General features: G+C 46.5%; 2 protein-coding genes across 4 annotated transcripts in view; both read left to right on the top strand.

Annotated features, from left to right (window-relative positions):
* KDM5A (lysine demethylase 5A) overlaps positions 1-3,436 on the top strand; it is a 51,211-nt gene extending 47,775 nt beyond the window's left edge. Inside the window, exon 29 of the mRNA XM_050324844.1 lies at positions 348-3,436. Within this exon, the coding sequence (XP_050180801.1) occupies positions 348-560 (213 nt within the window). The 3' untranslated portion in view covers positions 561-3,436. The remainder of the gene's footprint in view (positions 1-347) is intronic.
* A 6,877-nt stretch (positions 3,437-10,313) lies between these two features.
* Positions 10,314-16,739, top strand: part of LOC126645140 (sodium- and chloride-dependent GABA transporter 2) — a 37,343-nt gene continuing 30,917 nt past the window's right edge. The window contains exons 1-2 of one of the 3 annotated variants that reach the window (XM_050325203.1): positions 16,047-16,182; positions 16,286-16,351. In XM_050325203.1, coding sequence (XP_050181160.1) covers positions 16,062-16,182; positions 16,286-16,351 — 187 coding nt within the window. In that variant the 5' untranslated portion in view covers positions 16,047-16,061. Of the gene's footprint in view, positions 10,768-16,046; positions 16,183-16,245; positions 16,352-16,739 lie in introns of those variants that run through there. The other 2 variants (XM_050325202.1, XM_050325201.1) reach the window with 2 other exon arrangements.

Below are 16,739 nucleotides of genomic sequence, written 5' to 3'. Positions count from 1 at the left end.
ACTTTTATCTATGCTGAAGTAATGTCCCTGAGTGTCCTCCTATTTTAAATGTGTTCTAGCACACCTCCTCTTATTTGAGGAGAGCTGAGTCATCTTCCTCAATAGTAGTAGTGTACATTTGCATTGTCGTGGTCTAAGGATGCAAGAGGTTGGTTGGAAGAGAGTTATTTTTTAATAAACCGAAGCAGTTATTGAAACAAGCTCTGTAGGGCATTAATTTGTGCCCAAAAGCTGTTATGTGCCAGGCACCTCAGTTGGGTTTAATAGAAGGTATTTTCTCCGTATAAACTGTGCCTGTGTGTCCTTCCTTGTAACGTGCCCCGTGCTGCTGCTGTGCTCTCTTGCAGGTGGACTGGGTGCAGTGTGACGGGGGCTGCGATGAGTGGTTCCATCAGGTCTGCGTCGGCGTCTCTCCCGAAATGGCTGAGAACGAGGATTACATCTGTATAAACTGTGCAAAGAAACCCATGCAGGGACCGAGCAGCCCTGCTCACGCACCACCTCCTCCCTTCTTGTTGAGCTACAAACTGCCAGTGGAAGATCTTAAGGAGACAAGTTAGCAACTACTCGATGCCCGAAACTTGTTGGGAAATGGACCACTGAAACCCTACAGGAATAGAGGGTTTGAAGCTAATGTAGCCACTGAGCTTCACTTCCGAGGATGTACAGACCTGCAGCAGAGTTGGTCCGTTCCTTACAGCTGGCTTCCTTCATACAACGGGAATGTCAAGGCACAGTGGTACCGACTCATCTATGCAGACACCGCCTGATTAGGAGCTCCAGCCAGTGTTTTCTGACTTGAGTGTTTCCATCTTTGAGTGTGGCTGTTGCTCTTAGAGACTGAGCAAACTCGAGGCTGTTAGATTAGACACTTCAGGGTGTTAGAAGTACATGTTGGCAGTGGAGCTGGCCTGGAATTGGTGGGCAGAGGCTGGAGCTTTTGGGCGTATCAGGTTATCCTAAGGAGGTGACTTTGGAAGTTATCTTTTGCCTCTCCTTGCCAGCCCAGAGCACTGAGCAATGTATTGGGAGAGTTAAATTGCCTCCATATCCAGGCAGCTAACACTACACTATAAGGATGGGAGCAAGTGGATGAATTTCTTTTCATTTCTCTTTTGTAGCTAAAGGGCAGAGGAGCTCATAATCTCAGAAATCAGCAAAGGTTCTGTTTACCAAAAAAGAAACCCAACTCTACTCCACTAGGCAAAACTTTTTCCTCGGTGGGAAAAAGCCGATCTTCCTGTCCTGAGGAGGGCCAGAAAACATTTGATAATGTCTAGCTAGACCAGAGCTTGGGAAGAGCAGAGAGCTTCCCTTTCCGTGGGGATGCCCTCTCCTTTTCTAGGCTTTGCTTAGAGTTCTGCACTCCTGCACATTAAAGTTGTCTCGCGCAGGATGGAGCTGGCGAGGAGGTACAGCACCCAGGGCACCTGAGATCTGTACCCAGGGATGGGAAGGAAAGAAGACAGCCCACTTACCTCAGAGGGCTTGAGCACATGTGCTTCTGTGAAAAGTTTCACTCACAACTATTTCCAGTATCACCAGGCTACGGGCATGGCCTCCTGTGATACCACAAGCAGTCTGCAGATACTGTTCACAGTGCAAATCCCCCTCCCTGCTGGCTTTGCTGGATGTGCACCAGTGTACAATCAGCAACAGTTCTGGTTTGAAGTCGCCCCTGGCTCTGCCAGAGGACCAGAGGGGCTTGGGGTCATCCTGGGTGACAGTTGTTTTAGTAAATCCATTTTTAAAGAAGGACTTGTTTTTACTTTTTTCTAAATGTCTCAGACTACTGACTTGTTCTATAAATAGATTATTTTTCTTTGATTTTTTTATACTTACCACTGTTAACCAGCAGCACAGACAGAGGTTCACAAAGCAAAAACCTGCCCGTGGGCTTGGGTTTTTTTACTCCATTCCTTCCTTGTAGTACAAGGAATTAGCAGTTACCTTCCCCATTCTAGCTTGACCAGCTGCCTGTGTTTAAATAGGTAAATACATTTCATGTGCTACCTTTGTGTTTGGGTTTGTTCCTATTAGTGGGGCATCTGGGCCTTAACGACTCCAGTGGATGCTGGCTTTGTGTATGTGAATGTCTGAAGTCAGCCACTGAGCTGTCTCCCCTCTCCACTCGCTCCCTATTGTGTTTCCATTCTTCTGCAGTTCTAGGAGTGTTGTAAAGTAGTGTCCAGTCTTACTAGGAGCTGGATTGGGATTTAAAGAAATATTGACAAAAACAAAAGTGTGCTGTCTTGACTGTTCTATGTCCCTTCTCTTTGTTCTCTAATATTTGGAAGTTTATTTATCTGGCATAATTATCCATCCAAAAAAAAAGAAAATACTCAGCTCAGGTAGACGGAACTTTATTGCTTTCTTTTATTTGTGCCTGCTACCTGGGAAGAGGAAGATGTGCAAAAGAAAATGAAATAAGATGGAGGGCAGAAGATACGGGGTCTTGGGGGCTTTAAGTGCAAATTGGGCATAGACTTTTAATTTCTGCTCCTTAGAGACTAAAATGGCGTTAAAAGCAAAAGCAAGCTCTGGTTAAGCATGTGGCTGTACGGGCACCCTAGCAAACTTAAGAGTATTATTTGTTTACTTATTTATGAAGGAGTCTATGCTATAGCTAGACAAACCCTCTTTTTGCCTCCAGTTAAATTTTTTTCTTCTCAATGTACACTTAGTTTTGGTAAACTGGTTTAAACAGTTGTTAATTTCCTTCGAGCTTTAACTGATGGTACTACATAAATGTTTCCCTATATGGAGTGGATAGACTATCTGTCACAGATGTTTAATCGTTCCAGAAGTAGACTAGTACAAGATTTCTTAAAGAATCCCAGTGTTCTGTATTCTTTCCTGAACTCCTAGAATCCGTGACACAACAGGGAAGATATGGTTAGCGTATCCTGTTAGCCACTGAGCATATCCTCTTATCCATTCCTGCATTCTCTGTCGCGATAAAGTCGTTGTTATGTGTAATCACCATCAACTGGAAAAGAGACCTTTGAGTAAATCTGCGTTGCATGTTCCTGTTTCTCTGCGTAGAAGGTGTGGTGGAGAACGTTAACAGTAGCACTGGTTACAACGAGATGGAAACAAAACATCTGTAGGATGCCACAGTCGTCATTCTGCTTGTAACAAGCACAGAAAGGAGTAAACAACAGAAAGAGATGTGCAAATCGTGCAAAAGTCACATTTTTAGTAGTTGTTTTACGTATAGCCTTTTCATAGAGCCTCTGTTTCACTGTTGAAAGGAGGTTGCCACACTTTTTCTTGTTACAGGTGTCTCGTCTGCTTTTGGATAAGGTGTTCATAAACTGAAGACCATTATTAGCTTCACATCTTATTGTTTTAAGCTTGTTTTTTAAGAGCATAATTCCTATCAAAGGATTGCTGATAGTATGAACTTATGAATAAATGTTAACTTTTGGAAAAATCTGTAGATATGTAGTTAGTGGTTGAAAAACATAAAGATGCAGCTGTGGTATTGTCTCCAGATCTTAGGGGTTTGAACTTTTATAAAAACATAAGCAAAGAAGCAACCCGAACTTGAGCTAAGGTAATAATGTTCTTACAGGTCTGCTACTGCTGTAGAAAAAAAAATCTCTCTTGCTTTGGGGACAAAATCTCAGTATTCAAAACCCATTAGCTCGTGTATATAGAAAGGTACGTGTCTTAATGCCTACAAAGGCTACTCGCAACTGTTTGTGTTGTTTTTTTCCATGTGTCTGACACATAAGGTCAAAGAAATCACCCGAGCTGTTATGAGGGGCTGAAAATGGCCAGAACTTGAGTTGTATATCTTATACAAACTATGTGGTTTCAAACTTTTTTTGTCAAACCCGGAGCCTGGAATTTGGCGACTTTACTCGCAGAGAGAGAAATGTCACTCCTGACCTTCAGTAACCGTTACTTTTAGGATTTAATGGTTTGACAGATCATCTGTAGCTGAATGCTTGTGCAGCCTGGGCTATTTGATAATGAGGGCTTAAGGTAATATTGATGATATTATGGAAATTATCTTGAGGGATTGGAATACAGTCAGACAGCAGAAGATAACAGACAGTTGTCTGTTACATTAGCCACACTGTGAAGCTTGCATTGATCTTTTCAGTTTTTAGAACCACAGAGTACATTTAGGTTGGAGGGTACTTCTGGAGGTCATATGGGTCAACCTCCTGACTAGAGCAGTGCTGACTTTGAAAGGGGGTGAAGTTTTTCAGGGCTTTGTCCAATGAAATTTTGACTATTTCCAGGGATGAACATTCAACAACCTCTGACTTCCTGTTTGGTTTTGTAGTATCTTCAGCGCAAACGTTTATCTAATGTACAGATTCTCCCTTGCTGTAGCTCTCCTGTTGCCACTGGAAGAGTCTGGCTCCATATTTTCTCTAACAATCCATTGGATAGTTGAAGACTGCAGGTCCCACAGCCTTTTTTTCCAAGCTGAACAAACCCAGCTCAGCTCCCTTGAGCCATGTCATGAGCTGCAGCCTTCTGACAGACTTGGTGGTCCTCAGCTGGACTTCTAGCAGGTTGGTCATGTCTAATTGTGTAATGGGAAGCCCCAGACTGGGTAGTGTTATTCCAGATGCAGCTTAACGAGTCTTGAATACGTGGGGAAAATAACTTCCTTGAACCTGCTGCCCACGCTTTTACTGTGCAGCCTGGAACAGTGCTGGCCTTTATAGCTGCAAGTTTTGCTGGCTCCTATTCACTGTGGCCACTGTTAGCCCCAGGTCTTTTGACTTCTCATTTCTCATGTGCAGGGCTAATGGGCTTAACAAACTTTCCATCAGCACATCACTTCAGCCAGTCAAGATCCAACTGAATGGGAGTTCTGTCCTCTCATGTTTTGGGGTGTCCTGCTCCCGTCCTCCACCAGCATTGTTTGGTGTCATCTGCAGATATGAGCGTGCTCTAACCCACCACCCAGGTGGGTAGGACATAAACCAGTAGTCTCCAGTACCAGCTCCTGAGGTACTGCACTTGCAGCTGGCCACCTCCTAGATTTCAAATTGTTGACTACTGAAGTCTGAGCACAGAAATCCACCCCATTTTCCACCCCCATTGTATGTTATCCATCCACTCCACAGGGGTGTTTTTGTGGTAAGTCTGGGTAAGTGCCCACTGCTTTCCCCTTGTCCTTATAGTTCATCACAGAAGACACCCAGGTTGGGCTAGGATTATAGTGGTGACAGTCACCAGTCACCTTACCCCTCATGGGCCTGGACGTGGCTTTGAGTTAGATTCCATAATCTTTCTCCTCTTCATTGAATGGGCACGATGTACAGAAGGGTTCGTCACAATCCATCAATAAAATGATCTTCCATACAGATGTTTTCCTAGGCTTCATTCATCATTATGGCATGTCAAATTTGAAGAAAAAAAAAACTACAACCTGTCTGAACTGCAGGTTTTAAGATGCATAGAAAACTAAGTAGCAGAACCAGAGGTTTCTCAGTGGGCTGCTCACACCTAACTCCATGTGGGCCTGTGAGCAGGTATGTCACTCCCTTACGTGTAGATGCATGTCCAAGCTGCTCTGGTTGAAGTCTCTGTGTTACTGATGCAGGGTCCTTTTGCACTGGAAGAAAGACATAATACAATGAGCATGAACAGGGGCATCTCATCTTCTAGGAGAAATGATACAGTCTGCAGTCTTCATTCAGCAGTAGTGTGTGTACTAGGCAGATGACTGAGGAGAGCTATCACTTTCATTTTTCTGTTGTTTTAATAACAGTTATTAGAGTAAACATGACACAGAGTCGTAGCAAAACAAAGCAAAAAGTAATCAGATAGTCACTAGTTGCTTATCAGACATGTCTTGCTGTCATCCTAAGTGCATTTTGCATAACTTTAAAAATAATGACTGCTCAAGGGAACCACTGTACAATAGCAGTCATTTTGTGTGTTGCAAATAGAAGGTTTTGAAAGGGTGGAAAAATTTTCTTAAATCATTCCTGAAATAACTTTTGAAAACCCTTGTAAGATGTTGAGAACTGGTCTGCTAAAAGCAAGATTTGAGCCTTACTCCGGTTAGATGAAAATGAAAAGCAGAGAACTTCACATCCTCTCCAGCTGTGGTCACTGAGAATGTGTTTGGTCAGCCTGCCTGAACCAAACAGCAAGTCTGCTTGGAGTGCCAAGGCATTTGGGAGGTGCTATAAATCCAGCCCTTATCGGAATTCTAGCCATGCTGGCTTTGGGAGGGTGATAAATGCATAGGACAGCTGGAAACTGCACAGCAAGACAGTGAGAGCATTGAGCTTTATGTAATGAGATGGCTCGGTACAAATGGGTGTTAAGTTGCAAGGTGAAGGAAATGAAAGCACTGAGGATTTATTGAAAAACAGAGATACCTGTAAGAAGACATGCATTGAATGCCTTGGAAACAAAAGCCCTGCTGCAGTGAATAGTTCTAATCCTAGGTAGAGCGTTGTGTCTTAATTGGAGGCTTTTCAGAAGTCAATTTTTGGCTGTCTGTGCATCACCCCACACTTCCCCCCAAAAGTCATTTAAAGACAAGTGCCAGAGGGAACTGCTATGGGTGTTAATACCCGAGGAGAGCAGCCACCTCTGAACACACAGGTCCTGAGGTGATGGTTGATGTCTCTAGCCAGCCTGGCATCTGGTTTTGATGGATGGGTGATGTGCCAGCTGATCAAACTGCTGCATCCTTTTCTGGGTTGATGCAGTCTGTGCTCAGCCTTGCAGCAGCTCAGCTCACTCCCCGGGCAGTGGGCACACTTGTTGCCCCCCAGAGAAATGAGGTGTTTGCAACTGCTGCTCTGTGATGGCAGTGGGGCCCACTCCTATCTGTACTATGAATTTGAGAAGCAGCTCAGGTAAACACATTCTGTTTACTTCTGTCAGCTAATGATTTAACTTTTCCCTTTATACAGCTGGAAATTCAGTTAGCCAGGTCTTGTGTGTGTCTCTGCAAGGGCATTATCAGAGCGAAATACTGTAAAGATCATAATCTAGACATTATCAGCGCATTGATAGCATTGCATCCCATTACCTTCTTTCTGGACAGTCTCTCAAGCAGGAGAGAGACAGGAGTTGGATGATTTAGCGTTTCCTAGAAATAGTCTTGGGAGAGACAATCGCTGCACACCAGTGTCTGAGAACACCCAGTGAAGAAGTGGGATCACCTGGTAGCAATCCTGCCTAGTGCTGAAGAACCAGCCCCCAGGTGAGCGTGTGGTGCTTCTGCTCTTCACTTCTTGCTGGAAGGAGGTGATCTACTGGTGCAGCTGCAAGCCATGATCCAGGTTTGTATCCGTACTGGTAAGGTTTGAAAACAGCTGGGGTTGCTTGCTTTCTGGGCCTTACCATACGTCATGGCATTGTTTTCCCCTGGCTTCTGGTAGGAATATACTTGGAGTGGTCAAGCCCTAGGATTTAGGGGTGTTAAGACAGTACACAAAGCTGAACAAATAAATAATGGAGGAGTACACAGCAACAGAAAAGCTGTCTGTAACTTAAAGGTTGGGTTTTTTCTTGCTAAGGCAATTCTAGGAAGCTGATGGGTCAGACTCCTGTTTGGAACAAAAATTGGATGTGATCTATGTGTAACTTCCATTTACAGAGTGTGCAGGGAGTGCTGCTGCACAAAGCAGCACCTGAGATCTCTGCAAAAAGACAATTTGCTTTGCTTTGTCCTTAAAAGCATCTGTTCTATGTCCCTGTTTCTCTCTCAGCTCCTGTGATAAAGAAACACAAATTATTCCCTGTGCTTTTTGCTTTCATCCCTCAGGGCCTTCCCATTACACCTTGGGCAGTCCCTGCTCTCAGAGAAGTGTGGCCAAAGGAAGACAGGACAAATTCTCTTTGCAGACTCCTTTTTGCTTTTCCCAAACTGCCTTCCCTTCCCAGCAGTGGAGGTGTTGCCTCCCACCCCTCTAGGGCTGCCTGACTACTTCCAGAGGAGCTGTGAGACTGCGAACTGTGGGAAGCACGGAGCTGCCATTGCCTGCCTCCAGCGTGGAGCATCCTCCATGCAAGTTGGCACTTTGTTGTTGTCCTCTCAGCCCTGGCTGATCCTCCAGCTTCTCCACCAGCCAGCTGCTGGAAGCAGAGAGGCTCTGCTGAGTGTGGGAATGGTGCTGAGGGCATGTGCATCTTCAGACTATTTTGACAGTGTGTGAGCTGTTGCCTGTGGCCACAGTCAACGGGCTCTGTGGGGCATTGCTTGGGTTCCTCACCATCGCTGCACCACCAAGTTTGGTCTTACCTTTCCAGCAAGTTCCTTCCTCCTGAAGTCCCATTAGCCTCTGTCTTTCCTCTCCAGTGAGCCAAGTGTCCATGCCCATTGGCATCGTTAGGGCCAGATTTGGACAGTGGTAAGGAAGGGCTGCTTCCTGGTCTGCTCTGGTGTAAGTCCACAGGTTCTGTTCTAGCAGTAGGGTGTATGCTGGTACTGCTACACAAATCCAACCTTGTGGTAAGAAACTTCTAGGGTAAACAAGAATATCAAAGGCCATTCTCCTTTTCCCCCAGATCCCAGTTATGATGAATACCAAGATTAAAGGTTTCATCAGCTCTGCATTTTTAATTATTTCCCCAATCTGAACAAACTACTATGTCTTCCTCACCCCCACCCGATCACTATGAAACCTTCAGATCTGGGCTATGAGAGACTTAATGACACCATATTCCCAGCACTTGTCAGATGATTGGCAAGCAGTTCCTGACCCTCTGCCTTAGTTTGCTGGTGCCAGGAATGAAGTGTCTTTATCAAAAAGAGCTGTGGTGCTCTGAGCCTGTTTGGCTAAAGGAAAGTAGTCAGTTTAGTGGTGGTGATGGAAATACCTTGTGTTTGGGTGTATTTCTCCCTCTGACCTCTTGGTCAGGTCAGCCCCTGTGTGTTTTATTTCAGGTGAGCACCAGCATTTGAATTCATGGTGGCAAAAGGGTAATGTGGCTTGGAATTTGATATTCAAAAATGACAAAGAGCGAAGCACGTGAGCAGCCCTTTTGTTTCCTCTGGAGTAAGGCTGGTCTTAAGCAGTGCCAGGAAGCTACCTTCTCCATTTAGCATGTGTGTGGTGGGTTGACTGGGCTAGACCCAATCCACATGTGGTTTTGCTAAAACCTCTGTGCCTAGTGCCTGGGCACCAAGCCCCTGATCCCCTGCCACCCCTCCTCTTGGCTGGAAGGGTCAGCTTTCCTCAGACATCAGCTGCATCTGATTTGAAGCTTAGCTTTTTCATCTCCGATGCTCATCAACAGAAAAATAAGATTGCCTTAAGTTATCAAAAGTCACAATTTACTTTTTTCTTTCATTTTGGATAGAAAATACCTCAAGCCTGAGAGAGAGATTTGGTGTCGTATATTGCAACTGACTACCAGAACAGGAATGACTTGGAGACAGAAGATTGGCCTTGGTGTGAAGGCTTGTGATTCTTGCTTCAGGCAGAATTCCATCCACCAGGGAAGCTAAAGGCTCGGGGTCTGGCTCATGTTATGTCTCAAAGTCCCACTGGGCAGTGAGCCAGTTCAGCAGATGAGTGATAGGGAGTGCATCTCCTCTGTGTGAGCTCCTGCTCTCTGTCTGCAGAGGTAACTCTAAGCTCTGAGTGTCTGGCTACACTACCTTGCAGAGACCTCAGCAGGGCAGCCCAGGGGAAGGATAGACAAGACCAGGTCCCTCTGCTTCCTCCTGCCCTCCCTTGAGCTGCTGGTGGCCAGAGGAGCAAAGCAAGAGGCACAAACTGCTTCTGATGAGCACTGGCCAGGAGCTGGCACACTCTGCAGAGCCTTGCAGGGGTGCTTGTGACCAGGCAGCATTTCAGGGGTGGGCTCTGGATTCCCCAGTGATGCTTCTCCAAGTCCAGCACCCCTGGGTGCTGCAGTGGCCCAGGAGCTCAGCCAGGCACTCAGTGTGCTCACGAGGGCTGCCAGGGATGTTTTTAAGAGAAACACTGCAGGGACTTTCTAAAACCTGCTGTAATTCTAATTTTTGGAAGTGGGCAAAACTGAACCCGTGTTTTATTTCTTATTGACTGTTTTTGAAATGCCCAAGTTTTCACTTTGTCAACTCTTGCATAGAAAACTTTCTTTTTGAGAAACTTTTAAAAACCTTCTCTCGTTCTGTCCACCAAGTGACTAGCTGATTATTGGATTTTCTCCCAGAATGGAAACTTTGTGTTCTGAGTAGTTACCAGCCCAGTAGTCCTGAATGGAAAAGGTTTTTTTGTTTGTTTGTTTGGGTGGGGTTTTTTTGTTTTGCTTTTGGTGTTTGTTTGTGTTTTTGTTACAGTGTTTAAGTAAGTATGAACAGATGCCCTGAGAACACTGCCCAAACCTTGTTTGTTTAAAACCAGGTTATGGGTTTTCTGGGGAGGAATCAGTTAAACAGTACACCCAGTCTCACCTCTGAGAAAAGTTTTCCCTGTTTCCTGCCAGAACATCCCCCTTGCAGGCAGACAGGGTGCAGGGGCATGCAAATTCCAGCCCTATCAATGGCTTTGATGTAATTCTTTCTGTAGACAGTTGGTTTCAGAGTTAGACCTTCATCTCAGAGTAGGATGTGTGGACAACAAGGAAAACCCATCATCCTGATGGTCCCAACATACATCTCCTTCTCTACACCCCCATTTACCCTGTACCTAATCAAAATGCTGATCCTGTGCTTCTCACTTCTAGGCCACTTAAGCAACACTGCTGTCATTACTATCCTAAAGTTATGATTTCCTTTGGCATATGGTTCTTGATATGAAGATGTCCTCCAGTTGGTTCCTTGGCTGCAACAATGAACTGGTGAGTTTTAATTTCTTGATCAGTTTTCACACCAGGAGGTCCATGACTAGACTTTAGAAGGGTGGTGCCTTCTGCCCTCTCCCTAAAATGTGCTCAGGTTCTGTTGCCACGGTTACTCTGCCTGGGTTTGTTCAGGTTGCCCAGCTGCTGGCAAACTGGAATCGGGGAAGAGCCCTGAGGAACTGGAGTTCCCTGATGGAATTGAGGGGAAAGTACAAGGAGATGCTAAAAAAGATTGAAGTCTCCAGGCTCGGGAGTCTTTGCTTGCTGCTGAGCTCTCGTTTGTATAATATTGTATTTTATTATAAGCCTATAAATATGTATCTATACATGTGTGCTTATAACTGCATAACCTTGCAGTGCTTTTATTTTGGCCCATAAATGAAATGAGGATACTTTTGGATCCCGAGCAGAAAAAACACTGTTCATGTGTGCGAAGGACCAGAGTGTTTAACAGAGACAAGGTACTAAGGAGAAGTCAAGGCAGAGGTAAATCTGCCTGCCTGGTCACTCCTGCTGTGCTTGTGCCTGAGCCTTCAATACAAATATCTGTGTGTTCCTGCTTTCGTGTTCCTGACAGGCAAGTGCACGCCCAAGGAGCACTGCTGTTTTCCTCCTGGTCTGGAGGGAAACCACTGGCACTGGACATAGCCGAGAGAGTGGTGACAGGAATCTGCAGCTCTGTTTCTGCTGGGAATTCATGTTACAGCCAAAGCAGGTCTAGGAGCGCAGTTCTTTTGGTCTCAACTTACCTCCTCCTACGCTCTACAGCTTTTGATCAGAGGTGCCTGGAGAGGAACTCACCAGCACCTACACGCTGAGCACAACTCACCCGCCGCTCCTACCTGCAGAGGAGCAGAGGGTACGGCAGTGCTATCTGCAGGAGAGGGTTCTCCAGTGCTGTGAGTGTGCCATCCCACATTCAGACTGGTCCCGGAGCTCTGGCACGTGCGAAAGTGTCACCTGTTTATCTCCAGCGTGCAGAGCACGGTGTCCACAGACAGACGTATCTCGCACCACAAACCTGGGCGCAAAAGCGAGGCCTCCACTCCTCTGCAGGCACCCACGGAGCACAGGGGTTTTCTCGCCTCAGGATTCTGGTCTCCCAAGCCATTATTTGGAAGGGAGGCTGTGCCTGAATGAGGCTGTCCACATGGCTGCAGTAGGATCTTCTATCATGTGGGAACTGCAGGCTCTTGCAATGGCTTTTGGTTTCTGCCGCTGTAGTTTCAAAATATATGTGCCTTTTTGGGAGAGCTTAGTGGCCCAGGCAGGAGTCACTCCTTTGTGCTTACTTTGGCTTCTTTCTCCGCTGAGCAGTCTCCAGGTTCCTGTAATGTGCCAGCCGGTATCAGCCTCTATTTATCCCCTTTCTGTGCATATTTGTGACAATTTTGCTTGCTACAGCCACGGTCGCTTAAGCTGAATAACATTTTCAGGCTGAGCAGGCCAGTGGCAGGGTGGTTATCAGATAGAGGAAATGCATCGTATTTGCTCTGGCCTTTGGTTCCCAGATAATATAACGGCAAATTTGTGTTCCTGGAAGCTGGGAGGTGGCTTGCAAGATTACATGGCCTCAAAACACACGAAGGCAGTTTGTCACGTGTGACAGAGGAGTGGAGGGGGAGGTGGAAATGGGGAGCACAGTTGATCTCAGGGCTCGGCAAAGGCCAGATGTGGCTGGTGGCTTTTTCACGCTGGGAGTGAGAAGCATCAGCAGTTGTTCCCAGGCCACTATCCTAAACAGAGTTTGGTGGGTTTGGAGCATAATTCATTGGAGAGCAGCTGCTACTTGGAGAGCAGTAAGAGATTATGCTTGTCTCCTATTAAACATTTCCCTCTCCTCTTTCCCCCTCGTCATTCCTCAAAGTGGGTGTCTTTTGAAACCCTCATCCTTTTAGGTTTCAGCTACCTCTCCAGATGGCTGGAAGTGGCTTGGTCCATTGGAGGAGAGAAATCTAATTAACAGTCATCCTCTGCTAAGCTGGATATAGACATGAAGCAAGACCAGACCTGGGAGTAGGTTCAGTGGTTCCTACCACAGCACGCAGGGCCAGCGCTCCTGTGTGTGAGCCATGCACAGGGGGCTGGGTTGGGGCCAGTTCTTATGCACAGCTGACCCAGAGAATGTCAAAGTACCTTATTATCTCCAGAGGAAGCTTTTTCAGCTTTGCGTTGTTTGGGCTGTAAGCACTTCCCCAGGAGCGCAGCCTCAGCTGCTGATGGAAGACTGGGATCAAGATGAACTCAGAAATCTTGGCAAATGTTGTAAGATAAAGGTATAAGAAAAATGCAACGTAAATCAACTGCCTTTAGGATCAGGATTTCCCAGCCCTTGTCCTGCCTGAGGTGTGAGGCACACCAACAGTGACTCACCCTGGTCTAGTGCTCTGGCTCTTCTCCAAAAGCGGGCGCTGGGGAGAAGTGACCAAGCCAGCTGTGCCCTACTCATGCCCCATGGACCAGCATGGTGCTGCTCTGTCCCCTTGGCAGCCTGCCTGGACCTGGAGGCTGCTTCAGGACCTGCTCCAGGAGGCATCACTCCAGCATGGGCTGTCCCAATAAACAGGGGGTGATGGCCTGGCTGGCTGGGATGGGACTGGGAGGAGTGTGGCTGCTCTGGTTGGTGCCATCATCAGCCCTGTGCTCTGGGGGAGGGTGGAGGGGTTACTGAATAGGTAGCCTCTCATTTCACACCTCTTTCAGGGGAGACCACCCACAAAATAACCCCCCAGTGCCTTCCTAGGGGGTGACACGAGAGCAATGCACATGGGACAGGCAAAGCATCAGGGCTGCCACTTGCCAGCACGTGGAACATTGGGAGGAAGGTGCTCTGCAGCCTCCCAGAGAGGTTCAGCTTGCACAATTCCAGGTGAGACACACTGCAACAAAAGCTCTTCCCTGGTGTTCCCCTTATTCATGTAAATATTTGCGTGTGTATCTATCCAAATATTTTTAAATGGCACTGCCTTGGTAGATTTGTGGTTAAAGTTGTTTTCCTGTTACTGCAGAGTGCATGTTATCTAGGTTTGTTCCTCTTTTATTTTTATTTTAAGAGTCACATTCTTCCATTTCTCTTATTTCTTTGAAAATCTATTTCCTAAGGCCTTGTTTCTGCCTGTCCCCATTCTTCTACTTGCCTTAGATATTGTTATAGGCTCAAAATCTTAAACACTGAGATTTCATCCTTTGCATTTTTCCCTTAAGATTTTTTTATTGCCTCTGATGGGTTAATTAAAGTCCCTCTCAGATTCTTTGCCTTCTGCTATTTCAAAAATATGTATTGAAAACATACTTTTCTCTGTAGTCTTAACTGATTCTTTGTGGTATTTTTTGGTTCTTTTATCTTTCTACCTTTTTTTTTTTGTTGTTGCATCTCTCGAGTAACATCTCCCAAAACCACATAGACTACTTCTTATTTCACTCTGGAAGATGTGTAAAGTGATGTTTTACTTCAAAAATGCTTTCCTCAGGATTTTCCAGCTTGCTTTTGCACTTGTAGATTTAATATTTCCCCTCGCTGCTTATGTTTACACTGAACATTTGTTTTCATTTTCAAGTTATTGTTGTGTTCAGTGCAGTCTTATCTCACTGGGTGGAAGCCAAATAGTTTGTAATTGATTGCACATTTTCCTATCATAGTCTATTAGTTCCTGCCAATTAGCTTGTCTCCTTGTTGATAAGATTATTGCTATCTGTATGCTGTAGTAATTGTGCTTACCCAGGGATATTCATGCAGTGATGCTGATGAGCACAATAGTTTTGAGAATCTCTAGAAATGGTTCCTTAATCAATCTCCTCTCTCCTCACACCAATCTGCTGCACAAGGCAAGATGTTGTTTTTGCTGTTGTTTTTAATCCCTACATTCTTAGCATAACTATTTAACAGCTACCCTATCCACCGTGAGATGGTTTCTGCACAGGGGTGTTCTCCATTTCTCACTGTATTGTGTAACTCCTCCTCTGGAATATCTTCCCTGGTTTTCAAGAATCACCACTTTGAGGGCTGGAGCTGTTTTAGCTGGACCATCCTGTTTAATCACTGCAGAGGAGGAGCAGCCCTGTGTGAATTTGCTTAGATCCTTTCCATATTATATTTTGTGGTAATGGCCGTAGGTATAACGTTTAATTAATTATGCACACTGGGGGGAAAAAGTATTTCATTTTGCTTTAAATCTGAGTTATTCATTGAGTGGCATTAATTGTTACTCTGTAGTGAACAATATACTCCTCTTCTCTGTCTTTTCCCTTTTTCTAGACCTCTGTGGTCACCCTCTTTTCATCCAAGGCATCTATTCCCAAAATGAGGAGCCACTGCAGATTTGATCACTCCTTGGTTGAATTACATCTGCCTGTCCCTCTTCCATTACCCTGTTTTTCCTGTGGGAATTCTGGTGCTGTGTGGGTGCACTATAGATTAACGTGGTGACACCACAGTGTTTGCCAGTTCATTCCTGTTGTTCTCCTACTGCCTTCCCAGACTGTCTGTACACTGCTCAGGTTTTCCTGCTGCTTTACACACTTGATGCAAGGACACCGAACCCAATAGCACAGGGTTTTTTTTTTTTGCCCCCTGTTCTATCTTGCCTTAGATATTTATCAATAGATGTAATAAAAATATTTTAAAACCTTGCCCCACTTGCATCCTCGGACCGTCACAGCTGTAACACGTCTACCATGAACAATATCCTGTTCTGTTTGCCTCTTTTATGGCCTCTAAGCACGGAGCTAATGTCAACAGGTAAACTACCTGCTGTAATCCCAACACAGCTCATTTTGCAGTGCTGGGTTTGCACAACTGGGGCAGGTTGTCTGCCTGCTGCGTGATTTTTTTCATCTGCTGCCTAACTGCCCGTCCGCATTGCAGCTTCTGGAGCGATGACCCGGGATGGGGCAGCGCTGCTCCCGGGAAAGACCGGTGGCAGAGATCCCTGCGCGCGAGGGAAGAGAGTTTGCAACCTGCCAAGTTTCTGAATGAGGCTGTTTTGGGCCCTTAGTAAGAAGCAGCAGAGAGTTTAGCTGAGTTTATTTCCAGCTTTGCTGCCTGCCACTGCTCCTGGCCACAGCTCAGCCCTGGAAATTGCAGGTCGGGCTGCGATGCAGGACCTTGCCCTGTGCCCATAACCTCCCTGCCAAGGAAAGACCCCGTGGTGGGAATTCACCGTGAATTTGGCTTTCATGTCCTACCTCTTCCCAGCAGGTCTCGGGGCTTGCACTCCCTCAGGCAGTGCTGTTGAGGCACCTGTGTGTGGTGGTTTCCCCTTTCTCCAGGGACAGTGCTGGGCAGGGAGGCGATGGGGAGCGGGAGCCCAGCGATCCCGGCCCGGCACGGAGCGCCCCGACGGAGGCGGCGTGAGCCCTTCTCCCAGGCGGGGGGAACGAGCCCCTTTGCACTGGCCATGAAATCAGTCATGTGTAGGTTTTTGTCCAGCCCTGGGGGGTGGGGGAAGGAATGTGGGTTGGGCGAAGTCTAGGATTACACCACCGCTGAATTTTTTCTTTCCAACACTTTAAATAGCCAGCACCTTTCGGTCCTGCCCTCGCCTCTCCCGTCGGCTCTCGCCCCGACAGCGCCGTCCGCAAGGTAACACCTCTGCCCCCGCTTCCTTCTGCCCTGCTCCCCCTGCGCCCCGCACCCTCCCGGGGCTGCCGTGGAGGAGAGGTCACGGAGCGTTTTCTGCCTGTTTAATAATTTTCTAGCGTGGAGGGGTCCTCCCAGTCCTTCCTTTCGACCCCTGTCAAACGCTTGCCAGTGTTTCTTGCTCCTCTTCATGTCCCCAAGTGTTTCATAGGGGACTGTGCAGAGAGAGGGGAGAGGCTGGGAGTGCTGCTTTGCCCTTTTTTAATTCTCCCCGGATGGGGGAGAGTGTCATTTGCTGGCAGTGCCTTTTCCTGCTCTCCTGGCGAGAGAGTTGCGGGCGGGGATGAATGGCAGCGTAAGGCTGGGGCTGGGGGAGCTGCCCCTGCAGGGC

This window comes from Myiozetetes cayanensis, unplaced genomic scaffold (assembly GCF_022539395.1).
Source record: "Myiozetetes cayanensis isolate MyiCay16 unplaced genomic scaffold, myiCay2020 scf3, whole genome shotgun sequence".
NCBI classification, from domain to species: domain Eukaryota; kingdom Metazoa; phylum Chordata; class Aves; order Passeriformes; family Tyrannidae; genus Myiozetetes; species Myiozetetes cayanensis.
This window is presented reverse-complemented; position numbering and strand designations above follow the sequence as displayed.